Source organism: Ambystoma mexicanum, chromosome 10 (genome assembly GCF_040938575.1).
Source record: "Ambystoma mexicanum isolate Mex_15411 chromosome 10, UKY_AmexF1_1, whole genome shotgun sequence".
NCBI classification, from domain to species: Eukaryota; Metazoa; Chordata; class Amphibia; order Caudata; family Ambystomatidae; genus Ambystoma; species Ambystoma mexicanum.
In genome coordinates, this window is record NC_090932.1 from 255,842,055 (window position 1) to 255,867,002 (window position 24,948).

Consider the following 24,948-nt stretch of genomic DNA (forward strand, 5'->3'; position numbering starts at 1 on the left):
AGAACGCTTTTATTATTATTCTCCACCATGTAATCCAGGGCCACAACAATCCTCTTCAAACCGTACTCCTATAATTTATTGAATACACAAAACAAGAATGGGGTATCACTACAGATCTACATCATCACAAATACATAAGTCAGCTCTATAATACTAAATATACTACAGTACCATTGAAATATATACCAATGTACTGATCAAATTCAATACAACCAGAAAAAACCACTACATACCTCACATGTAGGATTACTGCAGTGTAGGTGTGCCGCAATGCACCAGAATAACCACAGACCTCTTAGATAAGTCTGGTACTATTTTCTTAATGGTTCTTAAATAACCAGGAGCCAGATTTCTGCTGAAAAGGAACATCAAACAAAACAAACAGTGGTGTGAACAACAACAACCACTGCTTCCTCACTTTTTCAACACCGTCACGTGACCACACAAACTAAAGTGAGTATAGAAAACCAAGCCGCTCCAGGTGGAACCCCATCGTGAACCACTATCATTCAATGTGGGAATGCCATCCTTGAATTTACCTGTGGTGCTGCTAAGACTACATCCTTCACCGTGGCAATATCACCAATTCAAAACAATAAATCAATATATACCTATTATATCACACCACCACTCCTGCGTCAAATGCTGAGATTGTTTACGTATTCTTCATCGCTGGTTGGTGATCCAGGAAAATATCCTACAACGGAAGAAACTGGATAAATGCTCAAGCCTCACACTATCGTGTATATTTCTAAAACCACTACATTATGATTAGCAACAAAAATTCAGATTATGCTCGCGTATGACGATGACCCGTCATTTCATACCCTGTAGTGGCGTCTACAATACAATATACTCAATGTCACTCGTAGTTACCTTAAATAAGGACAGAAGCTACACCCAATGTGACTCCGGGAACCCCGCAGTCGATTCCGATTAGTGCGACAGTTCGGCTGTTAACCACCTACTCTCGCGATGAGCAACAGTTAAAGTACTCTATAGCTCAAACATAAACGAAGGACTAACCTTCTTTGTTTCGTGATGCGTCAAGCCTACTATTGTGGGAAACAAACAACGGACTAACCTTCTTTGTTTAATAAACATAGACAGCATGTCCCACTCAACCCTGGTTCGAGGGCCGACAAGTGAACACCGATTCCAGGTTACAAAAAATGTAGCCCAACCATTATGGTAGTCATTATCAGCACAAACGGCGGCTGCACGCCGGCACAAATCTCATCTTCAAATCAAAAATGTGAATCAAATAGCATCCATCTATAGCGGTGGGCACATTAGTGATCACAATTGCAATTAGCACAGGATTACATGATGGAGAACTTAAAATCCACTAGACAATTTCGAAAACCTAGGGATTATAGCCCAACTCGGATCTGAATAAAAATGATTATCGGCAATCGAAATTTATCACCAATCATATAGTGATGCATACAGCCCATTGCACAAGTACATTACTCTACTAAAACATAATTGACTCTTCACGTTATATTTTCGAAGTCTCAACATGTACCATGAGGAACTGAAACATGTCGGGACTGTTTAATCTGAGCTAATAATACTCAGGGATTGGAAATGTTTAAATCATTATATAAATTTTATATGCTGTTGTATTGTATTGTCATGTTATAGGAATGTATGTGTGCGAAACTAGTAATTTGTATTGTATATGTATCCACTTTGTGTTGTAGGGTCTATTTTACTGTAAATTCTGTTTTTTAGATTAGTTTTATAAAAGAAAATATTGGGTTGTGATTTAATCTATTAAAATAAACTATTTTTGATATTGCAAAAAAATAACTAGGTACTAGGTCTATTTTGTTAAGATCATTGGTACAAAGAGGGTTGTATAGTATCATACAAAATGATAAGATCAGTGTTGAATGAGGGAATGTAATTACTGTCTCCTTTATATGATGAAAATGTTGGTTATCCCCTAACCGTGAGAGAGAGGGAATGTTAAAACAAGGGGAACGGCAAAACCTTTGTTGAAACAGGTTTCTAGGAGGCTCCTTGTGGTCTCGAAGGTATTTTTTTGAATATAGGAATTCCAGGTTCAGTCTGTTAAAGGAATAGTCTTGTCTTGAATGTCGTAGAATTGTAATTGTTTGTCTCCTTGTGGGTGTACTAATTAGTGACCAGTATGGCGACCGCCTCAGACAAGTGTCTTGCATACAGTGAAGAACATATACAAAAACTATTAGAATCCTTGTCCGTATTGGCAGACGCGGAAGATGGCCGTTTGTGCTGATAATGACTACCATAATGGTTGGGCTACATTTTTTGTAACCTGGAATCGGTGTTCACTTGTCGGCCCTCGAACCAGGGTTGAGTGGGACATGCTGTCTATGTTTATTAAACAAAGAAGGTTAGTCCGTTGTTTATGTTTCCCACAATAGTAGGCTTGACGCATCACGAAACAAAGAAGGTTAGTCCTTCGTTTATGTTTGAGCTATAGAGTACTTTAACTGTTGCTCATCGCGAGAGTAGGTGGTTAACAGCCGAACTGTCGCACTAATCGGAATCGACTGCGGGGTTCCCGGAGTCACATTGGGTGTAGCTTCTGTCCTTATTTAAGGTAACTACGAGTGACATTGAGTATATTGTATTGTAGACGCCACTACAGGGTATGAAATGACGGGTCATCGTCATACGCGAGCATAATCTGAATTTTTGTTGCTAATCATAATGTAGTGGTTTTAGAAATATACACGATAGTGTGAGGCTTGAGCATTTATCCAGTTTCTTCCGTTGTAGGATATTTTCCTGGATCACCAACCAGCGATGAAGAATACGTAAACAATCTCAGCATTTGACGCAGGAGTGGTGGTGTGATATAATAGGTATATATTGATTTATTGTTTTGAATTGGTGATATTGCCACGGTGAAGGATGTAGTCTTAGCAGCACCACAGGTAAATTCAAGGATGGCATTCCCACATTGAATGATAGTGGTTCACGATGGGGTTCCACCTGGAGCGGCTTGGTTTTCTATACTCACTTTAGTTTGTGTGGTCACGTGACGGTGTTGAAAAAGTGAGGAAGCAGTGGTTGTTGTTGTTCACACCACTGTTTGTTTAGTTTGATGTTCCTTTTCAGCAGAAATCTGGCTCCTGGTTATTTAAGAACCATTAAGAAAATAGTACCAGACTTATCTAAGAGGTCTGTGGTTATTCTGGTGCATTGCGGCACACCTACACTGCAGTAATCCTACATGTGAGGTATGTAGTGGTTTTTTCTGGTTGTATTGAATTTGATCAGTACATTGGTATATATTTCAATGGTACTGTAGTATATTTAGTATTATAGAGCTGACTTATGTATTTGTGATGATGTAGATCTGTAGTGATACCCCATTCTTGTTTTGTGTATTCAATAAATTATAGGAGTACGGTTTGAAGAGGATTGTTGTGGCCCTGGATTACATGGTGGAGAATAATAATAAAAGCGTTCTTCCCCTGAAGAAGGTTCATGCACCAAGCGCCATGAGGAACTGAAACATGTCGGGACTGTTTAATCTGAGCTAATAATACTCAGGGATTGGAAATGTTTAAATCATTATATAAATTTTATATGCTGTTGTATTGTATTGTCATGTTATAGGAATGTATGTGTGCGAAACTAGTAATTTGTATTGTATATGTATCCACTTTGTGTTGTAGGGTCTATTTTACTGTAAATTCTGTTTTTTAGATTAGTTTTATAAAAGAAAATATTGGGTTGTGATTTAATCTATTAAAATAAACTATTTTTGATATTGCAAAAAAATAACTAGGTACTAGGTCTATTTTTTTAAGATCATTGGTACAAAGAGGGTTGTATAGTATCATACAAAATGATAAGATCAGTGTTGAATGAGGGAATGTAATTACTGTCCAGCAAGGACAGCCACACTGCTGGGTGAGTGACAGCTAGGCTGGAATGAATGAGAAAAAACTAAATAAAAGGCAAGTCTTTTGACTTGGAAGGCAGAGTCGACCACTGGACGAAGGAACCGAAGAAGAGCTTGAAGAGGACTACTGCTGCAACTCCTGGACCGTTGGTTTGCCCGGTGAAGCCCTGCTGCATGTCTGAATCGCCAAGTTTGCATCTACAGAGAAGCCCCTGCAAGTTTGACTTCTCCCTTTGAGTTGGTGGGACCAATCAACTCCCAAGTAAGCCACATGTACACCCATCTCAGAGCTGGTTGCATTTCCTCAGAGTGCTGCAGGAAACCGTAGAGCCAGGGAGAGGGACACCAGATTGTGTGTGTTGCTTGTAAGCTGGCCTAAAGCTATTCGAAGATCATCCGCACTCCCACAAAACAGGACTGACCAATCCTGACCCCCCCCTCAGTCGGGTGCGGGACCTCAGATGTGAGGAAAATCCACCTTGACAGCCAGAAACCGCGCTTATTGCTATTTGCTGTACCGCAAGGAGCTGAAACGCGAAACAGCCACTGAAAGTAAAGTTTGCCAGTTGCCAGCTTTGACTGTGCCAGTGCAGTGCAGGAGTCCCCCGACGTCCTCCCTCTTGTTGCCACGACTGAGGTCCATGAACAGTGAGATCTGCAGAGCTGCAGAGCTACACAGGAACAGAAGTCTTCAGCTGCACCTTTTCTTCTTTACCCAGGTACTGTAAAACAAGTCTAAGAGAAGTTACCTCTTACTGTGGAAGTGCTTGTAACTTCTGCAACTCACACGTCTAATCAGCTTGTGGCCCTACATTTGATTCTTCTTTTTATCAAAGACTCGTAAGAACTTGTGCAAATACTTTTCCGTTTACCTACCTGAAGTGCTGCATCCTATACAAAGACTTTGCCCTATTCACTTGGCCTAGCTGTTCACATACAAACACGACTCCATGATCACCTCATCACCCTAATAAAACGCAGCCAGCTGAGCACATTCTGGCTAGCTGTTCTCATAAGCGTCCCTCAGGCCTAACACAGCCAGAACCCAGTCTAGGTGTCCACCCACCAGACTGAACACATCCAACTGATTTCCTCAGCACTACACCTATCGCTAGGAAGCAGGTATCATCCAACAACTACACCAGCTGCACACATATCCGGTGCGCACACGCACCGTACGACACTCTCTCTCTACTGACTTGAACTATGGTTCCCGAGGGCGTTCAACCTGCCAGCGCTTTGAGATCACACCAATGATACATAAGGCACCACACAAAAGCCAAGTAACATAACATAACTTAACTTTGGCTTAGCCTGTTGAATTGAATGACTCTTCTTTTGATATCTAAAGTATTTGCCCTGCTTAAGAATATCTTTAGTTTCTTGTGTTCTAATATCCTTTGCCTTTTACAAACTATTGAGAGTATTCTGTATGCCAACAGTAAGGTATTAATGTCCCCAGCACCCTTGTTACTGAAGTCACCTGTGGGTGTAGGTTGTGTCTGTGGGCCATCCCAAAAGGGCATTGTCTGATCTAGAAACTCTGCGTGTACAGTACTGAAGTGTATCTGTGTGTTGTTAGTATATTGCTCCCTTCTAAAAGAAGGCTAACAGACTGATAAATACATTATTAATTGTTTATGCAAGAAACCTTGAGTGTAAGAGTTTATTTGAATACCTGTAACAGTGAATCCTTGTGTAACTCCACTACAGCTCACATTTCCCCTCTTGAGATAAGCCTGGCTGCTCAACACGCTACCAAAACTGTGTAGTACAAGTGTATACCAACGGTCGGGTTGCCTTACGTGTAGTCATTGTTGTTTGTAGTGTTCTCAGAGGGTACTGCATTCATACTTTGCCTAACACTGGTGGCAGCGGTGGGATATATTGTTGTCAGGTTTCCTTCCCCTATTCAGGCTATTTTCCCTTATTTAAGTTTCTTTCCCATTATTTCTCTTTTATTATCCTTTTTAGATTAGCCTTGTGTGGGTGGGAAGTTTTCTATTGTAGTTGGTTTGGCCTTAACTTCCTGATTCAGAATCCTGGTTCTGACCCAAGGCAAAATGGAGTTTCACAGTGACAGCTCTGATTGGTTAGAAAACACTGCTGAACAACAATGAACATTCTAAACTGTCACTCTTTGCCTTTCATCATCTAAACCCCAGCTGAGAGGACGTGTTTAGTGGCTGCTCCTGCTTTAGACTTGGGCCTGGTGGATTTTATCCTTCAGGCGTTAGCAGTTGAGCGGCTACTTTCTTGGGGGTTTCAGGAGAAGCTATCAGCTGTCAGGAATTCGTTTTGAAGACAGGAAACTCTGAAGATCTTTAAGAAATTGTTCTGGAGATAAGTGACTTTGGTTTAACTGCAGATCTGTTTATCTTAATGACATTTAAGTGAGAACTCGCGGAGTTTTACCTTTGAATTTATATTCTTTTTAAACTTTCTGAGTGCGCTTGAACGCTATTTGAAAGAAACGCGTATTGCGTGTAGTCTGAAACTAACCGTTGAACATTTGCGCGTGTGTGTTTCTAGCGTGTGTGCTTCCTGGCGCGAGAATCTGTTCTCCGCGTGAGAATTCTATAGCGCGTGTGTTTTCCAGCGCGTGTAATTCCTAGCGCGAGAATCGGCTCACCGCGTGAGAACTCTTTAGCGCGTGTGTGTTTCCAGCGCGTGTAATTCCTAGCGCGAGAATCGGCTAGCCGCGTGAGAACTCGATAGCACGTGTGTTTTCTTAGCACGTGTGTTTCCAAGCACGAGGATCTGTTTGCCGCGTGAGAACTCTACAGCGCGTGTGTTTTCAAGCGCCTGTGCTTCAGCGCGAGAACTCAATTGCGCGTGTGGTTACCTGCGCGTGTGCTTTTTTCACGCGTGTACTCGACCGTGTGTGAACAATTTGCGCGTGGGTTATAAGGCGCGTGTGAATAGGCGCGGAAATTCATCTGCGGGGAGTTTACAAGCGTGCACATGTTATCTGCGCGTGATTCCTTTGCGCGTGAATTCTGCTTCGTGTGTTTTTACAAGCGCATGTGTTTTTGCGCGTGGTCTTTTCTTACAGCGCGTGTGTTCTTCATCGCAGGAAGTTTTTAACGTGCAAATCTTCTGTATTGAGATTTTCCGCGTGTGTGTTTAGCACGTGTTTATTCAAGAATTCACAAACTTTATTGAATTGTAAAAAGTTTGAAAACAAAAGAAAAGTTTGAAAGAAAAAGAAAGAAAAGGTAAAGACTATTTAACTGGACAACTAGTGAATTTTGGAAAAAAGGCAAAGAGCAAAACTTTCCAGGTTTGCCCAAATTAAGAAGTTGCTGTGAATTTCAAGAGTCTCAAGTAAGAGAGATTTTCAGCTTCTTTACAAGCTTCTCTAAGAAATTTCAAGAGAAGGACCATGTTCAGCTTTGGTTAGCCTTGACGCAGTCTGCCTGGTGTTGTTTTGTTATCCACTTCCCCCTTTCCCTTTGGGGTGTAGTTTGCAGAGCTGAATTTAAATCTAGTTCTGAGAATTACATTTCAGGGGGATTGTCGGGGGTTCATCAGCTTCCGCGGACACAGGACCTCTCAGCCTGACAATTGTAGAGTTGTTACATTGAGAGTTTACTTTACTTTTGTTCAACTAAAAATCTTCACAAGGCTAAGCTCCACTAGAAAAGCAATTGTAACATGCCAGATATGGATAACTTCAGACAGGAAGCCCTGATCATTTAACAGTAGACCAGCTGAAAGAAATTTGTAAAATCAGGTCTCTCCCTGCTAAAGGAAAGAAAAATGAACTTATTGCAAGATTGTTAGAAAATTAAAGCCTGGGTAGTAGGTCTGTCACACCTACTATACCAGAAAATGTGGGAAATGATGAGGCTGATAATGATTCAGAGTCTAACTCCAATATTATTGAAGAGTCAGAAGAGTTAGAGGAGTCTCAGGAGGAGAGCCCCTCTTTACCTCAACAAACTCTTAGGCCTCAACCTTTAGCCACAGGGACCCTACCAGGTTCAGTACTGAATCCAGAATGTGTCTCCCTTGAAAAGATGAGACTTGAGTTAGAGTTCAAAGGATTACAAGTCCAAGCTGAAGCCAAACATCAAGATCTCAAACTAAGGGAAATGGAATTACAGCATGCTCTTGAATTGAAGAAATTGTCTCTTGAAAATATGTCTATCCCAGAGTTTTCTAGGTCTTACAGTCCTAAGAGACCATGCATGCCTAAGAAAGCTGTGAGCATGTATCAGGTGAAACTTGATATTTTGGATTGGTTGGGTGTTTTTGAATATAACTATGGGATTCAGGGTTTCACAGGGAATTAGTTGATTCCTTGGCTTTTGTCTAGGCTCCCCAGGTTGCAACTGATGCTGTAATGGAGGTGGGGGAACTTGAAAGATTTAAGTATGAAAATGTGAAGCTAGCTTTGATAGCTAGATTTGGGAAAACTCCTTTGCAGTACCTTAAGAGGTCTAGCACCCTCAAAAAGACTGATGGTACCCCTTGGGCTACCTGGGTGTGTGAATGTTTGAAAAACTTAGAAGGTTGGGTTAAGGGCTACAGAGTGAACTTTTTGAAGGAATGAGAAATCTGTTTGTGTTGGAATTTATTTATGATGCCTGCTCTCCTGAGCTGACACAGCATTTGGCTGACTCTAAAGAGATTGATCCCAAGAAGCTAGCAAAAGCTGCTGACTTGTGGGTTGCCAACAGGGTTTCTCACAAGGATTCTGGGGCCACTCATAAAAAGGATGAGGGGAAGCAGCACAAGGAGGATGACAAAGATAATTCTAAAACTTCAATCCAAATGAGGGCCATAAACAGAAGGGGGTAAGCCACATGGGAAACCAGGTCAGTCTAGTGAAACCTCTGGTGCCAAACCAGATGGAGGTCAGCAGAAGCCTCCATTTGTCAAAACATTTGGAAAATGTTATGCTTGTGGGTAAACTGACCATGTGAAAGGGGGTCCCAATGCAAGGGTAAACCTTCAGGGGTCCACATTGCCTCCTTAGCCTTTATCCCTGAGGGAGAAGTACATATGGCAAGTGGAAACTTTCAACTATTGGCTGAAGACCCCATTGGAGTCTATGTCAGTGTTTCATTGGTGTGCCTGGGTCTGTGGGAACAGCAGAACATAGATGTGTATAACTCTATACCAGATAACACAAAAGAATGCTGCAAGGTCAGTGTACTTGTAAATGGTCAGGCGAACCCTGCCATTAGAGACACTGGGGCCAGCATCAAAGTGGTGGATGAACTCTTCTTCAAACCTGAGAATGTTGCTAAGGCACCCAAAGGTCCCACTAAGCTTGCTGGAGGCCCTATCCAGATGGTTCAATACTACCAGCTCTCATCCAGTGCAACAATATGACTGTAAGAATACCTGTCAGTTTACAAAGTGAGGTGCCTGGGAGAGTCATGTTGGGGAATGACTTAAAAACTCTTGAAGTTGTATCAAGCACCCCCAGGCCTCCCAGTAAATGGAAACAGGAGCAGACAAAGAATGCCAGAGAGCTCACTTTAAATGACTCTCAGTGGGTTGTTACAGAAGAATGAATAACACCCAGTCCACAGGAGAAGCCAACTTATATTTCCAAGAAGAAAGAGACAAAGGGGAAACCCAAAGTCTCAGGAGCATCTAATCAGGACATCCCTGAGAGGAGAGTCCAAAGTCACACCTGTGACTACTCCACCAGCTGAGGCTGAGTGTGAGAACCAACCAGGAGAGGTTGAGTCAGCTGCTGAAGATTCAGAGCTGGAAGAAGATATTCCTCCTGTTGCAGATCTGGACCCTAAAGACCATCCTAAGCTGCAGTCTTTACCGGCAGAAGGTGGCCCCTGAAGGGCAGACTTCAGCAGAGGTCAAAGAGAGTGTCCAACTCTTGAAGGACTTCACCAACAGGCAGCATCCCAGTTGGTAGTGCAAGAGCCAGGGAAGCACAGGTTATACTGGGAGGATGGCCTCCTTTACAGTGAACCTACCTACTGAGTCTACCCCAGGAGACTACAGGAGACTTGTTGTGCCCTAGGAGATGAGACCCCAGTTCATACAGTTCATACAGTTAGCCTATGAGTTTCCTTTAGCTGGCCACTTAAGTTTTAAGAAAAAGAAATGATTTCTCAATATTTCTACTGGCCTAAGTTGGGATCTGATGTAGATAAATTCTGTAGGAGCTGTCACACTTGTCAGACATCTGGCAAGAGTGGAGCCAAGAATGTGGCACCTTTGGTGCCCCTCCCAGTGGTGGGAGTTCCTTTTGAGAGGGCAGGAATCGACATTGTTGGTATCCTACACCCTCCTACATCTTCAGGCAGCCAATGTATATGCTACCAGGTATCCTGAAGCTATACCTATGAGGACTGGTACTGCTCAGGCAGTTGCTAAAGCCCTACCTGGTATTTTTACCAGAGTAAGTTTTCCTAAGGAGGTTATCTCTGACAGGGGATCACATTTTATATCCCACTACATGCAGGCCATGTGGAAAAACTGTGGAGTGACCTATAAGTTGTCAACAGCCTACCATCCCCAGACAAATGAGTTGGTAGAGAGGTTTAATAGGACTATGAAGAGCATGATAGGTGCTTTAGAAGAACCCCTTCGAGGAAAGTGGGGGCTTCTACTGCCATGCCTTCTATTTGCTTATAGAGAAGTCCTTCAGGAAGAGGTTGGATTCAGTCCCTTTGAACTTCTCTATGGTCATCCGTCGGTCAAGTTGCGGTAATGCTATTTGCGTTGGGTGGTATCCCGGCGGATTTACCAACCACTCTTGATGAGGCCCCACGTCGCTCTAAAGGTTTTGCTGGCCTCTATGGTGAGTGTCTTCTGATTAACACCCCTTTCGAGTTATGCTGTGATCTCACCTCACACTGGTAATGGTGCATTTCCCGAGTTGGAAGCTTCATTCTGTGTCTGCATCTTATAACAAACATTGCCAAGGAGAGGGTGTGCATACGGACTGATATTAGTGACACTGGGCCTGATTTACAAATGCGTTTTTGAATTGGAACGTCCCATTTAAAAAGGCTTTGAAAATGAGGCCCACTATGTTCTGTTTACGTGACAAACTCAAAAAGGATCATTGGCAGCGACTGCAGCTCCCCCAAACCCACCCTAACCTCATACCTTCTGTGTGTGAGTCCAGCATCAGTCGGTCCACTCGAGTCGACGACCGATTGTTTGCTGTGCCAAGGGGAAAAATGCAAAGTTCTGCTGCTCTTACCTGACAGTAGCTGCAGCTGTAATCACCGGACACTGGGAGCCAGGCAGTCATGTCCGAGACAGCCCACACTCAGTGGCAATGAGACCACAGTATTTGCCCAGCCAGAGTTTCGCAGCTCAAGCTGCACAACTCTGGGAAAAACTCTGGGCCCTAGCACGTGCCACTGGAACTCTTGCAAAGTGTTCTGCAAGTGCAAACTTTAACAAGGGGCATGCGCTGGACTGGGCAAAACAGTTACCTGTGTCTGCTTTGGGGAGGTGATAGTTAAGCAACGAGCCCGGCTGTTCTCTTCCTCACTCACCGGCGCCTCCGGCCACTTCATGTGATATGAATGTAAGAATACAATTTCAAGTATCCTGTCCATGAAATACAACACGAGGTTTGCATTGCAACACTTCTCCCTCCAGCCTCCTCCCTACTAACCCTACCCACTCTCCTTCCTATTTACAGATCCGCCAGAGCGCTTGGGGACCAATACCGTTTGTGACGGTGCGCTATATAACATAACATAACATAAGAGCCCTGCGATGCTCTTTTTAACCAAGTGCAAATTGGAAAACAAGCAGGGTGTTTATCTGATCTGTAGTAGATCAGCGCAATACCCAGCTCGTCGGTTTTCCAGTGAGCATTTTTTCTTTAGTACATTAGACACAGCACATCGTTAGGAGGCCATGAGCACTTAGGAAACCGCCCATATTGAAATCAGCTAAAGTAAAACAAATAATGTGTCTGCCCCGTATGATTATTTAAGTTCCAAAACTAATTTAATTAAAAAAAAACATAGAAATTACTGGTCTACACCGATGGCTCCCAGTAATGCGGGTGTTGCAAACGGCTCTAAACCAAATATTTGCTGGAGTAGAGACTCAGAGACAACACTCACCAGTCACCAGCTTTGCGTGTATGCTCTACTCAATGGGCCACTCACGGCACTGACTGGTGATTCGTATCTGTCATAATCTCAGACAGATCGGAATTTTCAAAACCGCTCCGAAGTGGGCTGTTTTTGTGTAGCACTATGTGGAGCATTGCTTACCAACAGTCTCCAAAATGTGCAAGCGAATGTAGCAGCCCAGGCAGACTTGACATCCTAGATTGGCTGACAGAAACCACACTGCGCGCCTGGAAGTCTTTAATGTGTGTGCAATTTCACATACACCAAAACTACAAAAGCAGGCTCACTGCTGGCCACACGGTAAACTAGTGTGAGCCAGGTCATGATTACAGCATGCATGCTGGTGTACCGTTACACCCCTATTCACAGTGTGAATTCCCAGAAAAGAGAGGATTTAAGGAACATTTGTTATTTATTTTCCACTCTGCAGTCCTTTACCCGGTGTCAAAGAGGCAGTGCTTCAGGGGAGTCACCAGGGGTCTCAGCTGCGACCCATGGCAACCCCCAAATGACGTCCATGCCTAAACATAGCTGATCTTGACAACTTCTGATCTATACCACACCTACCCTTGTCCTCCACAGTGAAATAAATGGTTATTATCTCCGGCTGTGGCATGACATTGCACCCGACTTCAACTGTGACATGTGCTAATTAGGGATCCACAAACACCATGGCACAAACTCGGCACTCATTTTAAAATGAGATGCCTTCAACACATGGCTGACAACATCTTCCTATTCCTGCTAATACTGTCCAAACCAATCACTTCCCATTTACACTATGGATTTTGCTGTACTGCTGTGAAGATATATGTCTTCTGCCTTGCAAACAGCGGATCACCACAACCTGCTTCAGGGCTTCATGATTGTGGCCACAGGCTTCAAGCAATTTGCTGGATTGTATGTTTTCAGTAATCTGTGGGCTTCCAACAAGGCCACCCACGTGTCGCCTACTCTTACAAATAAACTCCAAGCAACTGCTATTACCCCTCAATGTTCACTGTTAAATCTTCCAGTGAAACAAAAAAGTACCTAGTATCACTGGCCTGGAAGGTCAGTGCTTGACACCAGAAGCAGTCCATACTCACGTACGTATAAGGGTGAAACAATCTTTCTCATAAGTCAAGCAGTTGCAAAGAATCCTACTGCAGCCCCCCTCACAACCCCCAAAAGCTAACATGTGAGTTGGTGGTCTGGTCAACTGACATATTGACTAATCCAGTGCACTTTATTGTCCTGGCAAATCACCAACTGCAAAAAGTCCAAAATGGCTGCCAGTGAGCAAATTAAACGGGAGAATACATTTCCTGTGAGATTTATGCAAAGAGGGTTCTAGGACCAAATAGCCTCACTGGAGCATTTACCAGTAATAAGCCATGAACGCTCTATGCTTGGAGATTGCAATCAGCCAGCAGTACCAAGAACCAAATGCCACTTATGGGTAATGTGAACTCTATTATTTAACCAGCTCAATGGTGGAACAGGCGCCATTCTGCCAACTTCATGTCATTCACAGCATAGTTAAAAATGACACTTTTCGTGAAACATTGGAAGGCCTGAAATTATTCCTGCATTTGTACTTGTCCTTGAACATTGGACTAATACACTTTTGTTGTGTAACTGTCTATGTCAAATAAAGTGCCCAAGTACTTAAAGCAGCTTTAAGGCCAAACACTGCTAATCAACCCAAATATGAAACTTCCTTCGCCCAAGAATGAGTGACAGCTTGTGCAGGTGGTGGATGTCTCATTTAACTACCCCCCCCCCCTTTAAAATGTAGCATGGTAGTCAGAGAGCTCACCAGCAGGCAAAGGCAGTAATCACATAGTTCAAAATGTGTTACTTTACTTAGAGTAGGTTAGAAGAATCCAGTTACTCTCCAACAGAGATGAACAACATGGGAGACATCCATTAAACCCTCTAAAGGCACCACCTGCTCAGCTCCAACGGACACACATGGAATCATACATGCATCACAGTCACCCAATATTCTCTGACATATTAATTTACACTCCCCCTTATTCTACTACATTCATGGAGGACCAGTGAGACAACACAACATATGCAACACTGACATAAGGCACCAAATACCAGCCATCACACAATGATTAACAGAAAAGTTGGAAAATGAAAGCTCCCAACACTCTGTTTAGTCCCTGCCCAGCATCTGTGATCATGGAGCATATGCGAATAGTAGCGCCCTGACTAACTAAACTCATTAACGCATCTCTCCAGATGGGTTAAGTCCTAACAGCTTTCAAATTGGCAAGAATCAAGCCACTCCTAACAGACACAGCAGATGACCCAGAAGTCTTAGGAAACTAGATATCATCACGGCCTGCCTTTTTAGCAAACATACTAGAGTATTAAACTACAGCATGGCTACAAACACATAGCAAAAGGCACAACTTCTTCCTTGACAGACAATCAGGCTTTAGACCCAAATGGAGCACAGACACCACAATGAATCAATCTCCCGACCAGAGTCCTTCAGTCCTCTGGCTCCAACTCTCTGCAGGTCAAACGTTTCTCCAAGCAGAGAGTGGGAGGTAGATCTCTTTCTGCGGCTGTTCTACTCCCTCTGGAATGGCCTTCCATCCATCTCCTACTTGAGCCGGATCTTCTAAAGTTCTGGAAACTTCTCAAGACTTTCCTTTTCTCCTCTTCCTTCCCTCTACCCGCCCGTGCTAATTCTCCTTCTGCAACTATGACTGGGGACTTATCCCCTTAGAGCCATACAGGGGCTTGACCAACCCCCACCAGCCCCCCTGCATCCTTTGCCAGTGCTTGCACTCGGGCACCCTTTCATCATGGTCTACCCTGCCCACCAAACTCATCCTCCCTTTCCCCCTTTTCACTTGGCACTTACCTTCTTGCCTCCGAAAGCACTTCTCTGCCCCACTCCTGCACTTAATAATCATGGATAAATAAAGAACAATGTCCTTATACTGTTAGATTTAAAAGCATCAAACAACACCTTGGACATGGAAAATTGCTAGATGCACTAAAAACCAAACTAGTTATTAGAGATAAAGCACTACACTAGATAGAGTACTTTATAACAACATGGGTACCAATACTTCATTTCAGATCTAAATCAAGCCCAAAGTGATAAAAGTCCAACAAAGGTCCTACACTCTGCTTGGCTCTTCAACTCCTGCATTTAAATAATGGTTTCTATCCTTGATTTTTCACCGATATCTTCTAAGAAAATACTGAAAATATCCAATTTATCCTCAAATGAAACAACAATCAAATGGGCAGCAAACATATATCTGACAGCCTCACCACAATCCAATAATGGATGGTAGCAAACAGAATACTTTTCAAGACAAAAACAGTCACCCTCAATCTGGGTGCAACCCAGGAATTGAAATCCCACTGTAAACAGCCTGTAGCCCCTTTCCAAAACTTTACACATGGCAAAAAAGTAGCCATTATGATTTGACTAGAAACTTCCCTTTAAACAAAAAATCAATATCTTCACAAAGAACACCAAACTTCAGCTACACACTAACAAAAAGGTAATCGTCTTCCTAGGAATCAATCAAAAATAATTCAAGTACAGTGGCAGGTAAATTAGACTACTGCTACCCCAAAACACAAATCTTACCCGAGGATCTAATCAATCAAATGCAGCTTGTATAAAAAAGACCAGTAAGACTGATTTTCGGCCTCATTAAACATGATTGTTTTACCATGTTCAGAAATTGCTGCCCATTGAGATAAGAACCAACCAGAAAATCCATTCACCATGAACAAAAGATACGGGGAAAACGGGGCTTCAGGGGCTCTTACAAGGTCTCTGGCACCATGTACCAATGAGATCATCATCTGCAACAAACGGAAAATACATTTTTTGATAAAAAGAACCAACTTCAAATCTTTGCAAGTCAAGGACCTGAGCAGTAGAACAAAAGGGCCTGAGATCTTCATCAAAAATAACACTACAGGTGGTTTAAAAGATGACAGAGAATGGAGTTCCTATTAGAATCTGTCTCAGAAGAGTAACTTGAGCAGAGACAACCAAAAATGATAACCCGTCCTTATTCATTCAGCACTTTAAAGATCTCAGGAAGATAGTTCCAAGTACTGTCTACTGAACAATTTTGCTGCATAAATACTTTATTCACTCAGTTTGTTCCCCTGAATTTGTTTGGGGGTCATTTTAAAGCATAAGCTATTTGCATGTACTAATTGGGATCACCAGTGTTGCATGCAATTATTCACACTCACAAAGGAGAGTGTAATCGTGAAGAGCAAATGAAGACAAAATCCCATTTACTCTTGAATTTACTCTCTGCTTTGAGAGCAATAAGACACTGCCTGCAAATTACAATTTGCAGGGTGTACTTTATAATGGATTCCTATGGAATCTGCCTGATATTTACAAGGTGTACATTCAAAGGCGTATTCCTTTGGTGGTACGCCTACCTGAAAATCTCATGCAGGTGTAAAACTGGGTGCTCTTTCAAGACGGAGGAGGAAAGCAAAACGGGGATACAATTCCGATTTGCTGCCCTCTGACATCATGGAAGGAGCTCATCAGGGCGTTACCGCTCAGTTGTACGCTTTCTGTTCGCACATCACACAGTGCAAAAGGAACCCTTCTGTCGTGTCTACCGCATGTATGTCTCATGTTGTAATTGTGTAATCACCCTGTAGCCAATAGCTTATTTTTGTATGGCTCCTGTATACATTGCACTACATACATGTAAGCTCATCCCTTAAGAACACAAGACAAGTTTCTCATTAAAGCATTTCATGTCTGTACCTAGTGGACTCCTATCCTCGTTATCAATTCACACCACACCTTTGGCACTGTAAAAGCAATGCTCAGCAGATTTGGAGCTTGATTGCTACCGCCGTCATCATTTTGGGTTGGGTGGCATAATTTCAGCGTGCAATGTACGTTAATTAAGTGCTGGGCAGGGTTTGCAAGCCCCTAAACCGGTTTGGCAAAGGTGTAACCTTGTTCTGGTAATTGTTTACTATGCATTACATCACATGCCAGCTTGCAACAACTTTAGAGTGCATTACAATCTTTGGGATACAAGTCCACGCAATGAGTCATCGAGAACCTGTGACTTAAAGAACATGTGAAAATATCGGGCAGTCGAGGATCCATTGTTTGAGACCATCAATGAGTATTTTGGGGAACTCAGACCCCAAATAGCTCAAGAGCATAGTTGTCATGTTTAACTGAACTGAGAGTATTTCCTCTGTCGAATTCAGGACTGGCTTTTTTACAATCCAGTTTTAAAACTTTTGCTGGAAGGGTTACACCTAAAATGAACTCAGCTGAGTGTCCTATCCTAGTCTTGCTCTTTAGTCTTGGCCCGTGGTGTAGGGCATAAGCGGTTTCTGTAAGTGTACTAGCCCGTGGCTCCAGCTCTGTGCATGGTGTAAGCGTTTTGACAGAGAACCCTCTCCACACATGAAATATTCCTCATCCCAACTTCATCACGAAGCGAAAAGACTTGCAAACTTGATCAAAAGTCAAACTCAGGAAGCAGGATTTACCCAGAAAACCTTCTCTTTCTAGGTTGTTGTTCATATGGCTAACATAGACTTTTATTGGGGCTTTTTTGCAGATTGGAGTTCTGTTTCCAAGTGTTTTCTGGTCGTTCCGCAAAACAGTCAAGACATTACTCTTTGTCTGAATCCTCAAAACATGCTACCTCCTGTTTCATGAACTTCTACAATGTCTAAAATGCAATATTGTCTAGTGTATGTAACTAAACGAAATCATGTAACTAAATGTCCTAATGTATGTAGCTAAACGAAATCATGTAACTAAATGTACTTAACTCAAAGGTGTCCGTGACGCCCCTGTAACTGAGCTCCTTCACATGTAACAGCGCCTCCATGTCCCTGGGCTGTTTAAGCGCTATATAAATTTAAATAAAAAATAAATAAATAAATTCTATTGCCATTACACTGTACTGAAAAGTGTCATACGGGTTCCACCAGGGAACATGAATAAAGACAAGACAGTCACAACAGTCTTTAAAAAATAAATGCATTCTGATTCCGTGCATGTCCGGTTTCATCTCCGTCTTTTCTTTTTCAGTTATGAACTACGCTGTCATAGGTAAGGACTTTTATGCTAATCAGATGACCGGTATTTCAAGGTTTAATTGTTACAGCTTGCCATATATTGCTGATATTGAGGAATGGAAGGTTGTGTATCTAATTTATTTTTAGAAAGAAACAATTTCAGTCATTTATTAGTAATATTCGGTAATCTTCAGATTACTTCATCAGGGCTAGGATGAATGGCTGAAGAAATAATCTGAAGGTTACAAAAGGTTGCAAATCAAATCAACCATCCTGCTCTCTCTCGCTCTCTCTCCCCCTCTCTCCCTCTCTCTCTTTGGAGAGAGAGAGAGAGAGAGAGAGAGAGAGAGAGAGAGAGAGAGAGAGAGAGAGAGAGAGAGAGAGAGAGAGAGAGAGAGAGAGAGAGAGAGAGAGAGAGAGAGAGAGAGAGAGAGAGAGAGAGAGAGAGAGAGAGAGAGAGAGAGAGAGAGAGAGAGAGAGAGAGAGAGAGAGAGAGAGAGAGAGAGAGAGAGAGAGAGAGAGAGAGAGAGAGAGAGAGAGAGAGAGAGAGAGAGAGAGAGAGACTCAAATACACAATACTGGCGACTAAGGACTCCCACACGAGTGTAAGAAAAATAATCGCACTCAAGAGAGTGGGCATGACATGTTAAATTAAAAACAAGCACAAAAAGTAGCGAAATGGGCAAATACTGTGACCGTGTCGTAAACCAGTGCTCTTCAACCTTGGAAGCATCTTCCCGGACAACGGGCATTCACATCCATTCGTTTTTTTTGTAATGCTGGTAGGTGTATCTTGGACAAACACGGAAACAGGAATAGTCTTGTCTTGTTATTTTACAATCTTTGAACTGTCCATTATTCATTGTCTTGGAAGTATAACCATAACATGTTCTATCACTTGAAAAATTCAATTACGGTCTCTTTTCCATGTGCTCATTCCAAATAATCTTTTCAAAAAATCTTCCGTTATTGACATTCTTTTACCATATGATATTGTCATGGTCTTCGATTATGAAAAATATTTATTTAATTACTTGTTGGACTTGATGTTCTTAATGATTCTGGGATATGTGGGAGTGAGGGCCACATGCATCAGAACTGCAGCAGTTGAAGCCATGCAGGCAGAACTAATGTAGCAAGATCCCCCATGGGTCAGAGAGGGCCACATGGCACAGTGAAAGTTAGATGGGGCACAGATGGGGCAGGGAGAGCTTGAGGGGACAAGTCAGTCTGTGGCAGTGAAAAGCACATAGGACACAACAGTGTGGCATGGTGCAAAACTGGAACAGTGTGAATGGCATTGGACTGAACATGGGCGAAGAGAGTCACAAGGGGATGAACTGAGACAGTGTGAGTCACATGGGATACCACTGGGGCAGTGAGAGCCACAGGTGACAGAACTAGGGCAAGGACATCCACACAGGGAAGATCTCTGGCAATGAGCCACATGAAGCACAGCTTGGGTAGTAAGAGCCACATGTGGTATTGAGTGTGACATGGAGAGAACCGAGGTAGCAAGAGTGAAGCAGGGCAGAATTGAGACAATGAGAGCCACATGGGCAGAACTGGGCTAGTGAGGACAATATTGGGCAGAGCTGGGACAGTGAGAGGCTCAAGGACCAGAACTGGAGCATTGAGAGAAACAAGGGGCACAGCATTTAGGGCAGTTAATGCAAGCCAAATGGGGCAGAAATTGTTAACTGAGAGCCACAGGACAACACTGGAGCAATGAGAGAGACATGGGCTGGAGCTGGCTCGGTGAGAGGCACATTAGGCAGAGAGGCAGAGAGCAAGGGAGCTTGGAATTACATTATTTCACTAAAAAACGAAGCAGTAAAATGCGCCATTTGAATCATTAAAATCATATTTCTAGCCGAATAACCCCAAACGCCATCAAGGAGGTTGAGGATCACTGTGTGCACTTGCTCGTACTGATCATTGACACCGTTTATATCACACTAATCTTTCAATACCCAGCCACCACTCTGACCTAGCTTCAACCAGGCCTATTCGGGTGCCAGGCCGTTACCCCCCTCCCCCGTTCCAGCCTTTCAAATAGGGTGCTAACGCTATATTAACATATTTGATGACCCGGAGTAGCCTGAATTATCTCAATTACTTCTTCATAAGGAAGCGGATCCAAAAGGAACCTTCTAATGCCTCCTGGTTTCTTATCAAAGTAACAACTCTTTTGACATACAGGGAGAGAACTATGTTCTTCAACACCTGCAGTTTCAGAGGATTCTGGCAACTTGCATGGGAATCTACTCTCAAGATGAATGACTTGAAATCTACTTCATTGCAAAGCCTTTGTTGCAATCTCCTGTACCTAAGAGTTGAGTCTAGTCATGCAGGTTGGAAAATGAAGACTCTGCAAGCCCACTTGGAGCTTCTTGTCTGAAAAGGCTTGCTTTAGAGGGAGGCGATAGCAAAGAGGCTGAAGGAACTAGTAAATGGAGCTCCTCTAGAATGTCCCCTTGTCATTTCCTCAGCGGCGTGGGACTCTAGGCTTTCAATACAGGAGAGTAGATAATGTCTTGTTGCAATAAGCCAACTACTGTCTTCATGTTTAGCAACATCTAAATAAATGAAAACTGTGATGCAGAGGGATGGTAGTTGTTAGTAGAAAGATGTTTTTTTTTTATAAAAAGAATAGATACCAATAAGAAGGAAATATAGTAATAGTGATTGGGTAAAAAAAAAATGGCCACCATGTCACCATGTCACCTCCTCCACCAATTACTATGGTCTACCATGAAAATATAAGGGGAACTCTTTTATCAAATTGCTTTCTTTTTTTTTTTGTAGCAGCCATGTTTATCATTTTTGACGTAGTATTGGGAAGATTCTCTTCACTGTTTTGGGCACAAATGAAATGCACTACTGCATATCATCATTTTCTCCCATAAAAGATATTCTCAAAGGTTGTTTGAATGTGCACACTGGAATACCCTCTTCTATCCCCTTGCTGAAACCAGGTGCATTTCTGACCATTTTAATAATAATTTTATAATTTTGCATTTCTATAGCACTAAGAACCCTCAGGCATCTGAGTGCTGCTTATTTTTACCCACGGTGTGTGGTGCTCATTTATCGACCTCGGAAGGATGAAAGGCTGAGTTTGGCCCTGCCAGGATTCAAACCTGCCTTGGCAGGCTGTGCATGGATGTCAAAGTGAGCGCTCTACCCCCTGTGCTATCTGTATCATCTGTATGCAGAAACAGGGTGCACTTTAAAATGTGCAGAAAAGAAAGACATCCTCCTGCACCTGTTTGAAAGAGGGGGATGCACATTGATTGACAGTGTGACTCCTGAGTTTGGTATGCATTTCTTTTAAAGTGGAACAGCAGCGGCATGAACCACTGCTTTCCCACTTACATTTCTATCTGTCAAACAGGGATAGAAATGCTTTCGGTTTTTGCTTGGAAAGGCTTGTCAATGGGAAATGTGCTTCCAACACCCACATAGTTGCTGGGAGTCTGGCATACTTTAGAATCAGGGGCACACTCCCGACGTTACTGTGTGAAAGGGGGCTGGCCAGTGTATCTTTTGAGCTGCTGTACAGCCTCCCCACCCCTAAAATGTGCAGGTCACCTTTATGGATAAAGTGATTTGTGCATTTCTACAACGAAAGCAAATGGAAAAAACGTGTCCTCTGCGCCTTTCAAATTTATTTTCATTTTTTAGAATCTACCCCATTGTTTGCATCCCAAGCATGTTAAAAAATATGCATCCTCATCGTCATCAGAGCCCCAATGTTAGGTGAATACACAGTTAGGGGTGGGCCATATTAGTTGGTAACGGCTGCTGGACCCTCAGAGTAGCACCTTGTAACTCCACAATTCTGTGAGTGTCTTCTGACAGAAGAAAGTACTGCTGGTCCCTATGTTTATGGAGATCTCTGACTTCTACAAAGCAAGCCAGACTAACTCTGCAGACTTGCATTGCAAGGGGCAATGTTTGTTAGTCTCTAGCAGGAAATAGACACTTGCTTTGGGAAAGGTGGCTTGCAAGGAGGGATTGTCCAATGGCAGGTGCCTTTGTAACAGGAAGTGTAACTGGAATAGCGCACTGAGACAATCAGCCAATTGCAGATCCATGAATTTGTCGTGTGTTATGTCTTCTGGGCGATTTTGAGATGAGGCAGAAGTTAATGCTCAATTGGTATTTTGTATTCTTGAGAACAAAGGAGATGGGCAATGATAGCAGCCATTCATGAAAGGGTTTCCTTTTCAACATTGCTCTAATTTAATGGTCAATTCAATGAGTCTGAACAAGCATTGGCTCAGCCTTTGGCTGTGATAGGTCAATTGTAGCCTTAATGCCTGAGTAAACTTAATGCAGCGACTCAAAAAACACAATACAATTCACTGCATTACAGATGACAACAATCATGAATACAGTAAACACAAAACATGGACACAATTCAAACAATAAGGTACAGAAAAGCAAACACTGTTTTGCCAGGCTTAACACATCTGGAACTTTTTCCATTAAATTGACAGCAGAGGCAACCAATTCAAACTAAGCGACAGAGTTTTCTCCTTTCAGCAAAAAGCATTGCCAGAAACATATAAACGGAGGAGATAATTGCACTTCACTGAGGTAGATATTTCTTCATTCACATTTACCATCTACCACTCTTCTTTCCAATATGTTTTTCTCGATTAAGTCTGGCCAAACCTACACTTAAGAGCTAAAAACGAGAAACAAGATGCATTTCGGGGAGCCCTATGAGAATAGGAACAGATTATGCTGAGATGAGAAAACTGAAGCTTCTTGCCTGATATGTACACACGTATATATAAAACCCTGTCACTGGAGTAAACATGCAAGCATTTTTCAATGATGCGATTTTCTCTGGCGCTGTGAACTGTAGGTGAATGCACAGGGATGCATAATAGGTGGCGCTGTGACATATGTGGCTTGGTAACTAAAAAGATTTTAGTTTGCTTGCAGATTATACGGAAGAAGGCTTTTCTGTCCCTTTTTTAAGCCCACCTTAATATTGATGGTGTATAATGTACCTTAGTATCCGGTGAGGGACAATCAGATTGTTTCAAACGATCTGATTGGCCCGCGCCAGGTCCTTACCTACCCAAAAAGGCTCTGCTTACCGCCGTGGCCCAAGGGTTCCTTCCACAAGTCGCCACCATGGTAAGGGAGAAGGGACTACGTGAAGTCCCTTCTCCCTTTCCATGGAGGCCATTTTATCTGTTTTTCTTTTTTTTCTTTGTTTAATGGCCGCCATGGAAAGGGTGAAGGGACTACATGCATTCCCTTCTCCCTGTTCCATGGTGGCCATTTTGTTTTCTTTTCTTTTTTCAGTTGGGAAAAGCCAACGGCGTCTTGCAACAGAAAAAAAGACTATTAGTACTCCAGTCTTATGGGCCAGAGTACGAATAGCAATAAGCCCCTTCCAGGGGGGCATTACCGCTTCAGGTAATGCCCCAGGACCTGCATTATCAATGGGCCCGGGGCATTACCTGAAGTTGTAATGCCCCCACTGCTTGGGGCTTATTGCTTAATAAAATATTTGGTAACTACGGTCCTTGAAATACTGTTCCTTTGTGCTTGTATCACATGATTGGTGGCAGTGGTATGAGATGATTTTTACAAGATGTGTAAAATGGACCCGACAATGCTGGTTACCAAAATGAAGGTTGTTTTCGCAATCACCTTGCTCCTGGTCAATTTTCTATGTCAATTGCCAAGGCTAACATTCTTTTTTTCCTTTGTTTGCAGATAATGTCGAGAATTACCAAGGTAAGGGCTTGTTGTGAAAGCATGACTTCCACATGTTTTATTTCATATTCGGAACGCTCGCTAGGATTAGAACAGCTAATAGTGCACATTTCAATCACATTCCTTAACGTAAACAACATACGTGCCTGACCCCCTTGTTAAAGCTTTTTTCATTGAGGCAGTGTCTTACCTAGTCATGTTGATTTGAGTATTGCACCAAACAATCCACAGATTGTGCCCTCATTTATGACTCTACATGTGTAATGGAATGTGAATGTGGCAGACCCTAAGATTGTGGGCCTCATTAAGAGTCTTGCAGTATTTCGGCAGTAAATCTGTCAAAATACCACGTAATCCGATTACTTTTAACACCACTTGATGCCATTGATTTACTGTGGGATTACAAGTGGTGGTAAGGCAATGTAAATCCCCATTTTTGATGTCCATAGCCCTGCATGGGCATTCTGTCAGAATTACCACAAGCAGTAATTCCTACGATTTTTGGAGGAAAAGTGGAGGATTTACCGTCACCTCTTTGCCGGAGGTGAATTATCCACTTTTCCTCCAAACTTGGAATTCGGCAGTGCAGTAAAAACGGTGGTAATTCTGTTACCGCAAAAAAATTGAAGTAACGGAATTACCACCACTATTCTTACCACTTCACCAAACTTGTAATGAAGCCCTGTGCATGGTAGACTTCCTTTATTCATTTTCCGGTTACTTCACTTATTTGACATTTGGATAGTGACATTCTGTAAAGCTAATTATAAAGGAAAGTCATAATAAGTTGCATGCTTGGTGGGCAGGGAGTTCTGGTAAGAGATAGGGGTTGAGCTCCTCAGTCGGTTTTTATTGTGAATATTTGTGTAGGGCTGGACATCCAGCGCAAAGGAACACATAGATTTATAGTTTGAGGAATGCTTGCGGCACAAGCATGTTCAAGATGCAGGTTGGGAACCCTGAAATGGGCGCTGTGGAGGTGGGTGCGGTCCGTGGGACGCAGATGCAATCGATTTTCCCCGAATCATATGGGGTTGCTTTTGAGGATGGTTACCTAGATGTGCAGTTGAGAGTTTCATCGTTTGGAGGGTGGCATGCTGGATGTAGTAGGGTTTTCATTTAAGCAGAGCTGATGTGGAGCTGAAGGAG

General features: G+C 42.7%; 1 protein-coding gene across 17 annotated transcripts in view; it reads left to right on the forward strand.

Moving 5' to 3' along the window:
• Window positions 1–24,948, forward strand: part of LOC138491330 (E3 ubiquitin-protein ligase TRIM15-like) — a 362,853-nt gene that overhangs the window by 303,350 nt on the left and 34,555 nt on the right. For all 17 annotated transcript variants that reach the window (XM_069617789.1, XM_069617794.1, XM_069617791.1 and 14 more), the window contains 2 exons: window positions 18,068–18,088; window positions 23,800–23,820. In XM_069617789.1, coding sequence (XP_069473890.1) covers window positions 18,068–18,088; window positions 23,800–23,820 — 42 coding nt within the window. The remainder of the gene's footprint in view (window positions 1–18,067; window positions 18,089–23,799; window positions 23,821–24,948) is intronic.